The 12,754-nt window shown below is 35.4% G+C and overlaps 1 protein-coding gene across 1 annotated transcript in view; it reads right to left on the reverse strand.

The window, feature by feature from the left end:
- ROBO2 (roundabout guidance receptor 2) overlaps window positions 1-12,754 on the reverse strand; it is a 562,829-nt gene that overhangs the window by 96,384 nt on the left and 453,691 nt on the right. Inside the window, exon 7 of the mRNA XM_068545712.1 lies at window positions 3,157-3,281. Within this exon, the coding sequence (XP_068401813.1) occupies window positions 3,157-3,281 (125 nt within the window). The remainder of the gene's footprint in view (window positions 1-3,156; window positions 3,282-12,754) is intronic.

Raw genomic sequence — 12,754 nt, forward strand, 5'->3', positions numbered from 1 at the left:
ATTGCCTTCCTATAAAATTTGTATTACTATATAAGGCTAGACTTTTTCATACATATGAAGCATAATTTGAGAACAAGCTAATTCTCCTGTGGAATCCAAATATATTACTGAAATAAACCATCTGAAAGAGAAGGGTCTAAATTTTAAAGCCACCTGGAAATGATACAATAACTCAAAGTGTGCACTTTCCTACAATTAGCCATTAGAATACTAATTTACATAGCACTAATACATCAGATGGGCTTAATTCTCTCCGGGATCTCTTCCTCTACAATGTGTTATCAGTCCACCTTCTAAATGATTCGATGACATGAAAAATGGCATATGATTGAGGTTAACCCATCATCTTTATTCCCTGTTTGTATGACACAGGCAAAAGAAAATGGATGACAAGCAAAACCCAGGAATTCTACAGAGCTCTTCTTGCCTTGAAGTGCCTGGGTATCCTATTAGTGCTAATTGGCATTATCAGCACATATTGAGGAATATGGACCATTAAGTCCAGGCTCTTAACTCTCTATACTGATGGATAGTCATAGATCACTGTAAAAATTGGATACTGCAGACAGTAAGACCAATTTATTTTTCCTAATGTCCCAATTCATGATTTGAAAATTTACAATTTGCTCAAGCATTTCTCTTTTGTTCTCATTCACAATCTCCTTTCTCTCTCTCCCCTTTCCTCTCTCCCCCGACCCCTCTGTCTAATGTGAGGGAGATAGGTGAAATAAAGAAAACAAGGCCTAAGATTATAATCAAATCAAATCACCTAACTCGAAAATTTTTCCCAGAGATTAATATCTCTGGAATTACATGCCACTTTGTCAAATAACAGAAAAAGAAATACTTTAATGCTATTTGATCACTACTTGTTTAAAAAACATTAAAACACAATGTAGCATATTTAAATATCATGCTCATTGGGCCACAAGACCAATATACATTTTATGCAATAGCATGTATAAACCTGAAGCTATTTTAGGGCATGTGATTTACACATAATAAAGCTGTATCTACATGATAACAAGTTATAATGAGATTTAACTCACTACATGGATTTAAAGTGTAAATCTGCAACAATCAAATTGCTTTATATCATTATATTTGTATCATTTATAAATAAATAATATATTCACATAAATATATTTACTATCAGTGGTTTGAGAAAGTAACTTCTGTGGACCCCATACCTCCCCGAATGGGTGGAGGGAAGGAGCTACAGGCAGGAGTGAGAATCTTGACAGGCTACCAGGGCTCTCCAGGTTCATCCCCTCCTGCCTTCTCAGGCACGATGTGGGTCTGGGGACAGAGGTGACCAGAGTGGTGCTGAGCTTCTGTTCATGGGCAGAGGGATACCTCTGGCCCTAGCAGCCTGGCCTGAGCAGAAGCATGAACTTGCCACTTCAGCCAGGAACAAGGGAAGGCAGATGCATTCTGCATTTTCCCCATTTCTAACCTTCAAAATGTGTAAAGCATTTTTACATATAAACTAACTTAATCACATAATCTTCATAACTTATGTGAAGTAAAATATGTTATCCTCAAATTTTAGATTAAGAAAATGAGCTTCAGTAAATTTAAACAGTGCTACAAAGATTGTAAAAATTATACGGAGGGAAAATGGCTTTAGAATTCTTTCCTTTTTCAGGGTACGTGTGTGTGTGTGTGTGTGTGTGTTCAAGTGTGTTATAACTATATCATGTTGCTTTACACTCACTTTAGAGTTTGGGATGTTTTAATCTGAAAGCAATTTTTAAGTGAAGAATCAAGGAAGTCTATGAGTAGAAATCTATTGTATAGTTACTAACTGATAAAAAAGATGGCAATTAAGTCCTGGAACAGTCCTGATGTGGGACTCAGTGGCCAGAACTTTACCTTATCCTTCTCATCACTATATTTCCATCCCACAAATCATGGGGGAAGTGAATCCAACAAAGAGCACTGAGGAAAGGAAGAAAGATAATTTGCCCGTCCATACTGAGATGTTAAAACTGCTAGCTTCGGGTGGTACAGAACTGTATAGGAATTCACAACAATGCAAAATGACGGCTGAGTGAAACTTCCTGACGTCTCTCTACCCAGATAATCATACACGAGTTTTGATCAACAGGTTCTCTTAACTTAGTCTAAAGCATTTTCCATCTCTGGCAAAGTTTTTAGATTGCCTGAGACTTTTAATCATGGTTTCCGTGTTTGCCCAGGAAATTCTTCCAGAACTTGGACTAACAACCAGAGGGTGCTGAGGAGGAACACCAGTAGGTCTCCTCCTGCAAACTATATGCCTCCTTCGGAATGCTTCTGGAGAGACTAGAACGAAAATATCTCTAGGTCCCTCAGGAATGCACAGATAAGTCTTTAGACAAAGAACTCAATTTCTGATCTGGTTTAAGCTGGAAGTTCCACTCATTGCCTCAGAACCTAGAAGCCTCTGCTTGTCCAAGTTTGGACCAAGTTCTAAATGAGAAAACTGGTGCATTCAATTCGCTTTTAGCAGAGTCTGAGAGATCATGCTGCCCGGAGAGGGCCCCGAGAGGACAAACCAGGGCACAGCAAAGACCAGACAAGTGTTGGTTTTTTCTGGTATTTAATGTACTATTTCCTGTCTAACCCCACTATGAGGGAATCCAGAAGGGATGATGGAAGAAAATATTTCTCCTACTCTTAAATGGAAGCATGCTTAAATTAACGGTAAAGAAAAGGTATTTATACTACATATCTATGAAAGGGGGTTGAAACTAGTTTCTAGGCTGATTAATAATGGAAATATTTTTGACTGTTTTACATTTGCCCAGGATGTCCTAAGTGCCTTATATATACTAGCTCACTTACTTATCCCAATGTAGCTCAATGCAAGAAAGCAAACTTACCTTTCTGTTAGGAGATTTTAAACAGCTACGGGTTAGACTTTTTCAGATAATTTGGTTACACTGCATTGTATCTATTTGACGTAAGATTAAAATATTAGAGAAGTAACACTAGAAAAAAAGAATGTTACATTAAAGCATCTGACTCCCGCTAATTTTAGAATTAATTGGTCTCTTTTTCAGAAATAAAATAAATTCAACATTGACAACAAGAAAGGAAAGACAAACTTTGAGGATCACTAGAGACGGGGAGTTCAGAGATTTCAGAAAAGCAGTCAAGGCTTACACTCACCTGGCTGCCTTCTTTTTGCCAAAAAACTGCTGGCTGTGGGTTTCCTTTAGTTTCACAGGGAAATGTCACTGTACGACCTTGAGCAACAATCTGATCTCTTGGCCTAACCACAAACTGTGGAGGAGCTATAATTTAAAAGGAAAGAAAGTGTGTCAATATAAACTGTTGACAAAGAAAAATATATCAAAGAGAAAATCTGATACTAGGTGGATTGCTCAGTGCCAGACAGAGGCTACAGTTTTTGATTTTTTTTAAAGTATTTCTCAAAACACAATGGGGAAAGAAAAAGAGCACTATATCAAATGTGAGGAAAGAAGTAAATGTATTCGTAGACACATTTTAAATGTACACTGTAAACCCTTCAGCCCCTGTACTTGCATAGGAAAATAGATTTGTAATGATATTCTAAAGTTTTTAAGAAAAAACATGGTTTCCCAATATGGTTCTGTGTTTTGAATGAAGAGAGAAAAAGAAGCATTGCATTACTCAAATATCTCCTTCCTGTGAAATCAATCTACTAACAAACATTAATTGTTCTTGTAATATTTGCAAGACATTGTACTGGGCACAGGGATACCAGAAGGAAAAAAATATGATACCTATTCTCAAACTGCTGATATTCTAGACCAGAGGAGTTGAAGTGTTGAAAATATCAAAGAACTGAAGAGATGGGAATTACATACAAAGATAACTAACAATATAAAGAAACATATGAAAGTGGTTGATTCTATTTAATTCATTTCATTTAGATCAATGAGCATTTGGCAATTACTATGTTCCCCTACTGGGCACTAAAGATACACAGACAAAATCATCTACCCTGCAGCCATGAAGGTACTCATAGTCTAAGAGAAAATACACAACATGATCATGATGACAACAACAACAGCGAAATTAAAACAACAATTCTCTAAGGCTGTGGTAAGTTCAATGATAGAGGTGCTCTCAGAGCACAGAGGAGAAGCACTTAAATTATAGTACACATCATAAGTGTGATAGGACTTCAGGAGAGAGGGATCCCTTTGTGTTACGGTAGCTGTGAAAGGCTTTATGCAGGAGGTGGACATTATGGAGACTTGGAGGAAGGGGTGGCATTTAAAGAAGTGGAGAAGTGAACATATTCCAAGCAAGGAGCTAACTGAGCAAAGTGTAAGAAGCAAGAACACATCTAGCATACAGTGTGTAATCCCAAAGGAATGGCAAGTCCTCATTGTATAAACAGCATTGGCTACAAAAGATAGATTTGTATCCAGTCTAAGAATGGCCTGAGAAGACAAACTGAGGATTTTATTCTGACTCTTTCTAATCTGAGGAGTGATAAATGTAAAGTAAAAATTTTGGAAGCTTTAACCCTCTAATGAATGTAGTATATAGATTGTGAGCGAGACAGATCAGTGAATAAAGTAGGCAGTCTGACTGAAGGCCAGTAAAATGGTGTAGGCAAAAATAATGAGACCTAGGTACAAGGAACTCCAGTAGAAAATAAAGAGATGGGGTAAAAATGCTAAGGAAGTTCAGATTTAAATTTGGGGCTAATTATAAAGAGAAAGAAGAAAGTGAAAAACAGCAGACTGTGTAACTGGACGTTTTCACAAGGACATCTTCTTCATACTAAAATCCACTCCTGTTGAAGAGAAAACAGCATGTTTATTCTATGACTTTTCTAATCATCTGTTTCCAGTGTAACTCCTGGCTTATACTAGAAAACTTAAGACCAAGAAAAAAACTTTAAAATGAACTCGAATTTTTAGAACCCAGTGTTCATGACCACAGTCCTAAAATTTGAGCGCTGAAGAATTTTAACAGCAAGCATCATTCGGTAAAGTCCTTTACCCAGAATTCTTTCAGTCCTTTAGGAGTACGTAACTGTAGGTCCAAGAACGGAGTAAATGTAGGGTATCCTCAAACATGCAACCAGTTACTCATCCTTACAAGGGTGCTAGCATAGAAACAGCAGCAGCATTTTTTCAAAAAACTCAAGAGATTTGTAGTGGCTTATTTTTTGGTGTCCTATTATACTGCCTCCTAATTCAACACATTCAACACACACCTCAGAGACAGAAGGAATAAATCTACTAAGTGAAATTTTCTTCTACAGCTATAGATAATAGAAGATTCAGTTTAAAAGGATGAAGAACCCAGATTTATGGATCTATTTGAACAGGACGTGATTTATGTTGCCCTGTATTTTTAGGAGATTACTTACTTCTTATGATCTTCTTGTTATTTCTACACAATTCCACTGAATCAGCAGATACATTGATTTTTGTTCCATTTTTTCTAATACGAATGATAGTTTAAATCAACATTACAAAATTACTTTAGGTACGACTCTTAAAACACTGCAGTGTCCATTTTTCAATAGAGATGTGAAACCACCGATAGTTATACCCAAAAATACTTAAGATTGGTCTCTATCATCTGTAATACCTAAGAAAAATTATATACATTAAAAAAATTTAAAGATCAATGTATATTTCTTTACTTCTTAGTAATTCTATGAAAAAAAGTTTACTGCCAACATGGACACTAAGTAAGAAGTACTGAGTAACTTAGCTTGTACCTCATTATCAAAAATAAAAACTAAAATAAAAGTCAATATAGTAAAAATCAGTTAACAGTCTTTGATGAAAATCACATACACAGCTTATTAGTTCATCTGTATTGCTTTGGACCAGAAAGAATTTGAATTGGCTCTCATAACTAGCTAGTAAAACTAGTTAGTAAAAATTTAGAGCCCCATATGAACCATAAAATCCTTCTTTATATAATTTTAAAAATGTAATAACTGAGAATACACATGATTAAAATCATCAGATGAAACATCAAATGAAAACAATGAAAACATATTTTATAGTTTTAGGCATATTATGCTAACTCTGTTTATCTATCATCTATCTATCTCAGTAAAATTACCATTTGTACTTTAAATATTAAACTATAGACTTCTTAAATTTGATTTTTCAAGCTTTCAAAAACCTTTGGATAGATGAGCGATTTTGAAAAATGCTTTGGAATCCAGATCCTACAATTTTAACACAGCTGCTAAAACATAACCCCCAAAATAAGGACTGGCGAATAACCACATCTATCAATCCACTTTCTGAAAAAGATATGATTCATCTATTTACTCGTTCAAAAATGTATTGACTGGCTACAAACTATGATACATTCTGCTTGGTACAGGAGATAGAAAACAGAATAAAAAATTGTTCATAGCCTATGGCAGAGACTTCCTATTAAATGAATAAATAAAAACAAATACAGCAGAATATGATTTGTATAATAATAGAAATATGCAGGGGGCATCAGGGGAAAAAGTGTGGAAGTGCACAAACTAGATCAAGTAACTGCTGAGGAAAAAAGAGGAAAGATGCCAGGAGATGGCTATGTTTGAATTGTGCTTTGAAGCACAAGTAAGAGTTCACGAGATGGAGAGGACTCAGGTCACCTGGGACAGAGAGAGGCAGACACAGGCAGAGACCTGTGGAAGCAGATGTGCTGGGAGGATATAAATGATTTTAAAAATAAAATCAGGGATGCAGAAGTGACATAGGTAGGGTGAGATAATTTATGCTAAAGGAGCTTAAATTTTGCCCTAGAAAGTATGGAGATCTTTTCACAGATGCTTATGCAAGAAAGATATAATAAGGTTGTGTTCTAGAAAGAATGCTCTTCCTAAAAGAGAAAAGGCAGATATGAGGCTGAAAAATCTTAGCAAGCTGGGACAGCAAATCCAGTTGAGAATTTTTATATTCATAGTAGCACCTAAATATAATATTTTATAAGAATTCTTAAAGGACAAAGAAATTCTGCAATATCACAGTGCAATATTTACCACTGATGATACAATCTGAAAGACCAGGATATCAAAGTTTCTTGAGTTTTTACTCAGTAATGAAGTTTTAAAGACTAGTAACTAAATGCTATCAGTATTTGTGTAATTCATGCTATGAAATACCCTTTCATGTGATGTTTATATATACTGTGCTTTTATTCCAAGTTATTATAAATACACTGTATTTCTAATGTACCAAATTGCTTCTTGTCACCCAAAATTAAATCACATTGATCTTGCTGAAACTAGAATCACCTTTTCATTTTTAAAATTAAAAAATAAAGATATTAAAGCATTTAACAAAGCAAAAGATTTTAAAAGTATTCAAGTCTCTGAAAATGTACATTTTTTCTTATTGTCATCTGAAGTTGAGCCACCAAAACCAACTGCATCAATCACTTTTACTTCTGTAGACTCTCCTTCTCTGCCCAAGACCTATACTGTAATCTTCTGTGAAGGGATATCAGCTGAAGGAATTTATTTTTGAGGTTTTAAAATGAAAAACTGCATCAATAACTCTTCTGATAACACTTCACAGTTTCAGTATTTCTGCCAGGTGGCAGTGAAAATGGTTTGAAAAGACAGTACTTGGCCGATGGCACCAATGGGAGGGAGTAGGCAGAGAGGTGGCATTTTATCAACACAGCACGATAGCACAAAGTGTGCTATACACAAAATGGATTTTCTACGATGGCTCTCATTAAATATGAAAAAACACAACTAGGTCCTCAGGATGACAATCCAAAACACATATTTAAACCCAATGTGAATTAAAGAGTTTGAGTTATAAACTCCAGAAGAATATGCTAGTTATAGAAATGGCAATTCTTATATATTTCTAAGACAGAAGACTACAAAATACATATTTTTTATGTCTTCTCTAAAACCTGAAGCATTAGACAAATCTCTTGTAACTATGATGTAACGACCGACTTGCTTAACCTATTAAGGGATGATACTTTATTGCTTCAGCTATAAGAAGAAATGAAATGAAGAAAACAGACTGGCACAATTCAATGTTCAATTACACATGTACTAGTTAAAAACAATAGCTCCTTAAGAAAAGTACCTAGTGTGATTTCCAGAGGACTAGACCCAGATATAAAAAGGTCAATTAAGATTAGAGGTCTGTCTCAACGGTGAAAAACTGAAACCATTTCCTCTAAGATCAGGAACAAGACAAGGTTGCCCACTCTTACCACTGTTATTCAACATAGTTTTGGAAGTTTTAGCCACAGCAATCAGAGAAGAAAAAGAAATAAAAGGAATCCAAATCAGAAAAGAAGAAGTAAAACGGTCACTGTTCGAAGATGACATGATACTGTACAGAGAGAATCCTAAAGATGCTACCAGAAAACTACTAGAGCTAATCAATGAATTTGGTAGAGTAGCAGGATACAAAATTAATGCACAGAAATCTCTTGCATTCCTATACACTAATGATGAAAAACCTGAAAGAGAAATTAAGGAAACACTCCCATTTACCGCTGCAACAAAAAGAGTAAACTACCTAGGAATAAACCTACCTAAGGAGACAAAAGACCTGTATGCAGAAAACTATAAGACACTGATGAAAGAAATTAAAGATGATACAAATAGATGGAGAGATATACCATGTTCTTGGATTGGAAGAATCAACATTGTGAAAATGACTATACTATAGGATTCAGTGCAATCCTTATCAAACTACCAATGGCATTTTTCACAGAACTAGAACAAAAAATTGCACAATTTGTATGGAAACACAAAAGACCCCAAATAGCCAAAGCAATCTTGAGAAAGAAAAACGGAGCTGGAGGAACCAGGCTCCCTGACTTCAGACTAAACTACAAAGCTACAGTAATCAGTATGGTACTGGCACAAAAACAGAAATATAGATCAATGGAACAGTATAGAAAGCCCAGAGATAAACCCACGCACATATGGTCACCTTATCTTTGATAAAGGAGGCAAGAGTATACAATGGAGAAAAGACAGCCTCTTCAATAAATGGTGCTGGGAAAACTGGACAGCTACATGTAAAAGAATGAAATTAGAACACTTCCTAACACCATACACACAAAAAAACTCATAATGGATTAAAGACCTAAATGTAAGGCCAGACACTATCAAACTCTTAGAGGAAAACATAGGCAGAACACTCTAAATTACAGCAAGATCCTTTTTGACCCACCTCCTAGAGAAATGGAAATAAAAGCAAAAATAAACAAATGCGACCCAATGAAACTTAAATGCTTTTTCACAGCAAAGGAAACCATAAACAAGACGAAAAGACAGCCCTCAGAATGGGAGAAAATATTTCCAAATGAAGCAACTGACAAAGGATTAATCTCCAAAATTTACAAGCAGCTCACTCAGCTCAATATCAAAAAAGCAAACAACCCAATCCAAAAATGGGCAGAAGACCTAAACAGACATTTCTCCAAAGAAGATATACAGATTGCCAACAAACACATGAAAGGATGCTCAACATCACTAATCATTAGAGAAATGCAAATCAAAGCTACAATGAGGTATCACCTCACACCAGTCAGAATGGCCATCATCAAAAAATCTACAGACAATAAATGCTGGAGAGGGTGTGGAGAAAAAGGAATCCTCTTGCACTGTTGGTGGGAATGTAAATTGATACAGCCACTATGGAGAACAGTATGGAGGTTCCTTAAAAAACTAAAAATAGAACTACCATACAACCCAGCAATCCCACTATTGGGCATATACCCTGAGAAAACCATAATTCAAAAAGAGTCATGTACCACAGTGTTCATTGCAGCACTATTTACAATAGCCAGGACATGGAAGCAACCTAAGTGTCCATCAACAGATGAATGGATAAAGAAGATGTGGAACATATATGCAATGGAATATTACTCAGCCATAAAAAGAAATGAAATTGAGTTATTTGTAGTGAGGTGGATGGAGTTAGAGTCTGTCATACAGAGTGAAGTCAGAAAGAGTAAAACAAATACCGTATGCTAAGAGATATATATGGAATCTAAAAAAAAAGTGGTTCTGATGAACCTAGGGGCAGGACAGGAATAAAGACACAGATGTAGAGAATGGACTTGAGGACACAGGGAGGGGGAAGAGTAAGCTGAGACGAAGTGAGAGTAACATTGACATATATACACTACCAAATGTAAAATGGATAGCTGGTGGGAAGCAGCTGCATGGCACAGGGAGATCAGCTCATTGCTTTGCGACCACCTAGAGGGGTGGCATAAGGAGGGTGGGAGGGAGACGCAAGAGGGAGGGGATATGGGGGTATATGTATACATATAGCTGATTCACTTTGTTATACAGCAGCAACTAACACAACATTGTAAAGCAATTATACCCCAATAAAGATGTTAAAAAAAAATTAAGGAAATTTTATCAAGAAACTAAATATAAGACCTAATAAAATAAAAGGTCTTAGAAGAAGACACAGGAAAAAAAAAAAAAAAAGATTAGAGGTCTGGTACTGTTCACCCAAAACTGTGTTTTTGAGAATTTAAATACAATGCGCAGTAAATTAGATTTGATTTCTGCTAAGTTATGCTTTGATACTGCATTCAGCCCAAGCTGGCTTCAATCAAAGTCACACTACAGCTCTGTTACGCTAATGCCCGCTGCTGTGAGTGAGTGGGTGATATGGAAATCAGATGGCTGAACACGAGTAGGAAGCATAGGCCTTGCGTGAGGTGGGCTTGGAGATGTGGGATGGGGAACCCTAAAGGTTATCACATCATGTTCAGAGTTGTTTTTACAGGAAAATATGACTTTCCATGGCAGACATGAACATGGAGACAGTCATGAAGAAGTTGCATACATTAATATGTGATAGAGTGGTTATAGGCACACCCAGCAGCTCTTCCTTTGGGTACAATTTTGCACCTGAGTGAATAAACTTCTTCTTCTGTAACAATAAACATTATGAACTTTGTATCCTAAACTCAAGTATAAAATTTTTTTTCTATTTAATATTGTTTGCTTGTTAAATTATAATATATTCTATAAGCATATTTGAAACAGACATTCTTCCATCATTTGCTTGTTTTAAAGATATGCAAGTTGAAAACTGCTTAATACAACAACAATAATTAAAATTAATTGAGTGCTTATTAAGTGCCAGGAGGTGTGTTAAACCATCCAGAGGCATTATCTCATTTAATATCCAAAGAGCCCTATGTCTTAACTTCTATCATTATGATGTAAAGACCAGAAAATTGAATCTCATGACGGCTTTTAAAGATTAAATCAATAGATAGGAAGAAGGACTTGACTTCTGATCTATCTGATATAGTTGGAACTCTTAAACACATATGGTTTACTTCAAACCATATGACTAACTGAGAATCTGTCATGTCTATTACCAAACTGAGGGGTAAGAATGATATGCTATAATTTCCAATATGGTATAATGTTGTTAAAATCATAACATGTTTTTCCTAAATAATTGCTTTTATTGTTAAAGTACATAAAACCTATAATCTTGCTCTTTCTGCGCCACCTGTAAGTACAACCTTTCTTAAGTATACTTATTTCAAGTGATTCTTTATTCAAAAACCTACAGTGCTTTTTCTATTGCTTGCCATTGCAATGCTTGCAAATCATTCTCCTCTGTGTGGCATTTTGTCTTCCATCAGTTGGCCCAGGGTTTTACCATCCTGATGCTCACCTGTCCCTAAACTAGCTCCAACATTTCAGCAGACCAGTCTACTTTCAATCACTTGCATGCGTATTTGCTTGTTCTAGTGGTTAATCCATCTTGATATCTATTATCCTTTGATCCACCTTGTCGACAACGGTTAACCTGAACACGCTCTAATCTTGTACTTTTCTTGTGTTCTTCCCACTTAAGGTACTTGCCCTTGCTTGTATTGTCTTGTTTCTCTATTTGTTCCCCCTGTGTGCCTTGATTCTTCTGTTCCATTGTAAACCTTTAGTGGTATGGTGTGCTTTCTACTATTTTGCAATGAAATGGTATCTTTATTTGGCCTGGAAAATCTCCAAATAGTGAACACTAAATAAAATTCTTGATTTAAAGCAGATACTCTCGTTTTTTTCCATCTCATCATACTAAAGAATATGATGCATTCTTACCAGTGACAGTAACTCACTATTATAGTAATTTGGGTGGGGAGAAGTCAAAGAAAATATGTTTGCAAAATTTTCCTAACTGATTCTTATATGCCCCTCTGTAAAGAATGCCCAATACACCAAATGAAAATCTATAACTTAAAAGACTATAAATGAGCAGCCAACCACCCCGGAGTGACAAAAACAACATAAAAATGTTTACCAATTCTAAAAGTTCCTGCAAAAAAAATTAGTTAATAGGCTTAGCCTCAGCAACAAGAAATAGCAAAAATTCATTTCATTAACATGAAATGTAGAGCAGGAGCAAGAGATGAATGCTTACTCAGTAATCAGAACAGGCTGGCTTCTAATTGATAAATGATTGTTTCTTCAACTTATTTAATTCTATTGAATTTTTACTATTTAACACTTCACTTGATTTCAAAAGAATTTCTGTTAATAATACTGAAAATGCATAATGTCATAAAAATATTTGATTTGAAACTTATTAACACATAATCCATTTCAGAGGAAGTAATGAATTTATAATGAAAAATATAACTTAGGGATATAGGATTTAAAATGATCATTTTTATAAACCCCACTTAATCACATTTTGTTCATTTGTCACTATTTTTCAGGAATATAAACGATCAAATTGTTAAATTACCTACCTTTCCAATTAATCATTTTCTTACT

The sequence above is a fragment of the Eschrichtius robustus genome, chromosome 6 (assembly GCF_028021215.1).
Source record: "Eschrichtius robustus isolate mEscRob2 chromosome 6, mEscRob2.pri, whole genome shotgun sequence".
NCBI classification, from domain to species: Eukaryota; Metazoa; Chordata; class Mammalia; order Artiodactyla; family Eschrichtiidae; genus Eschrichtius; species Eschrichtius robustus.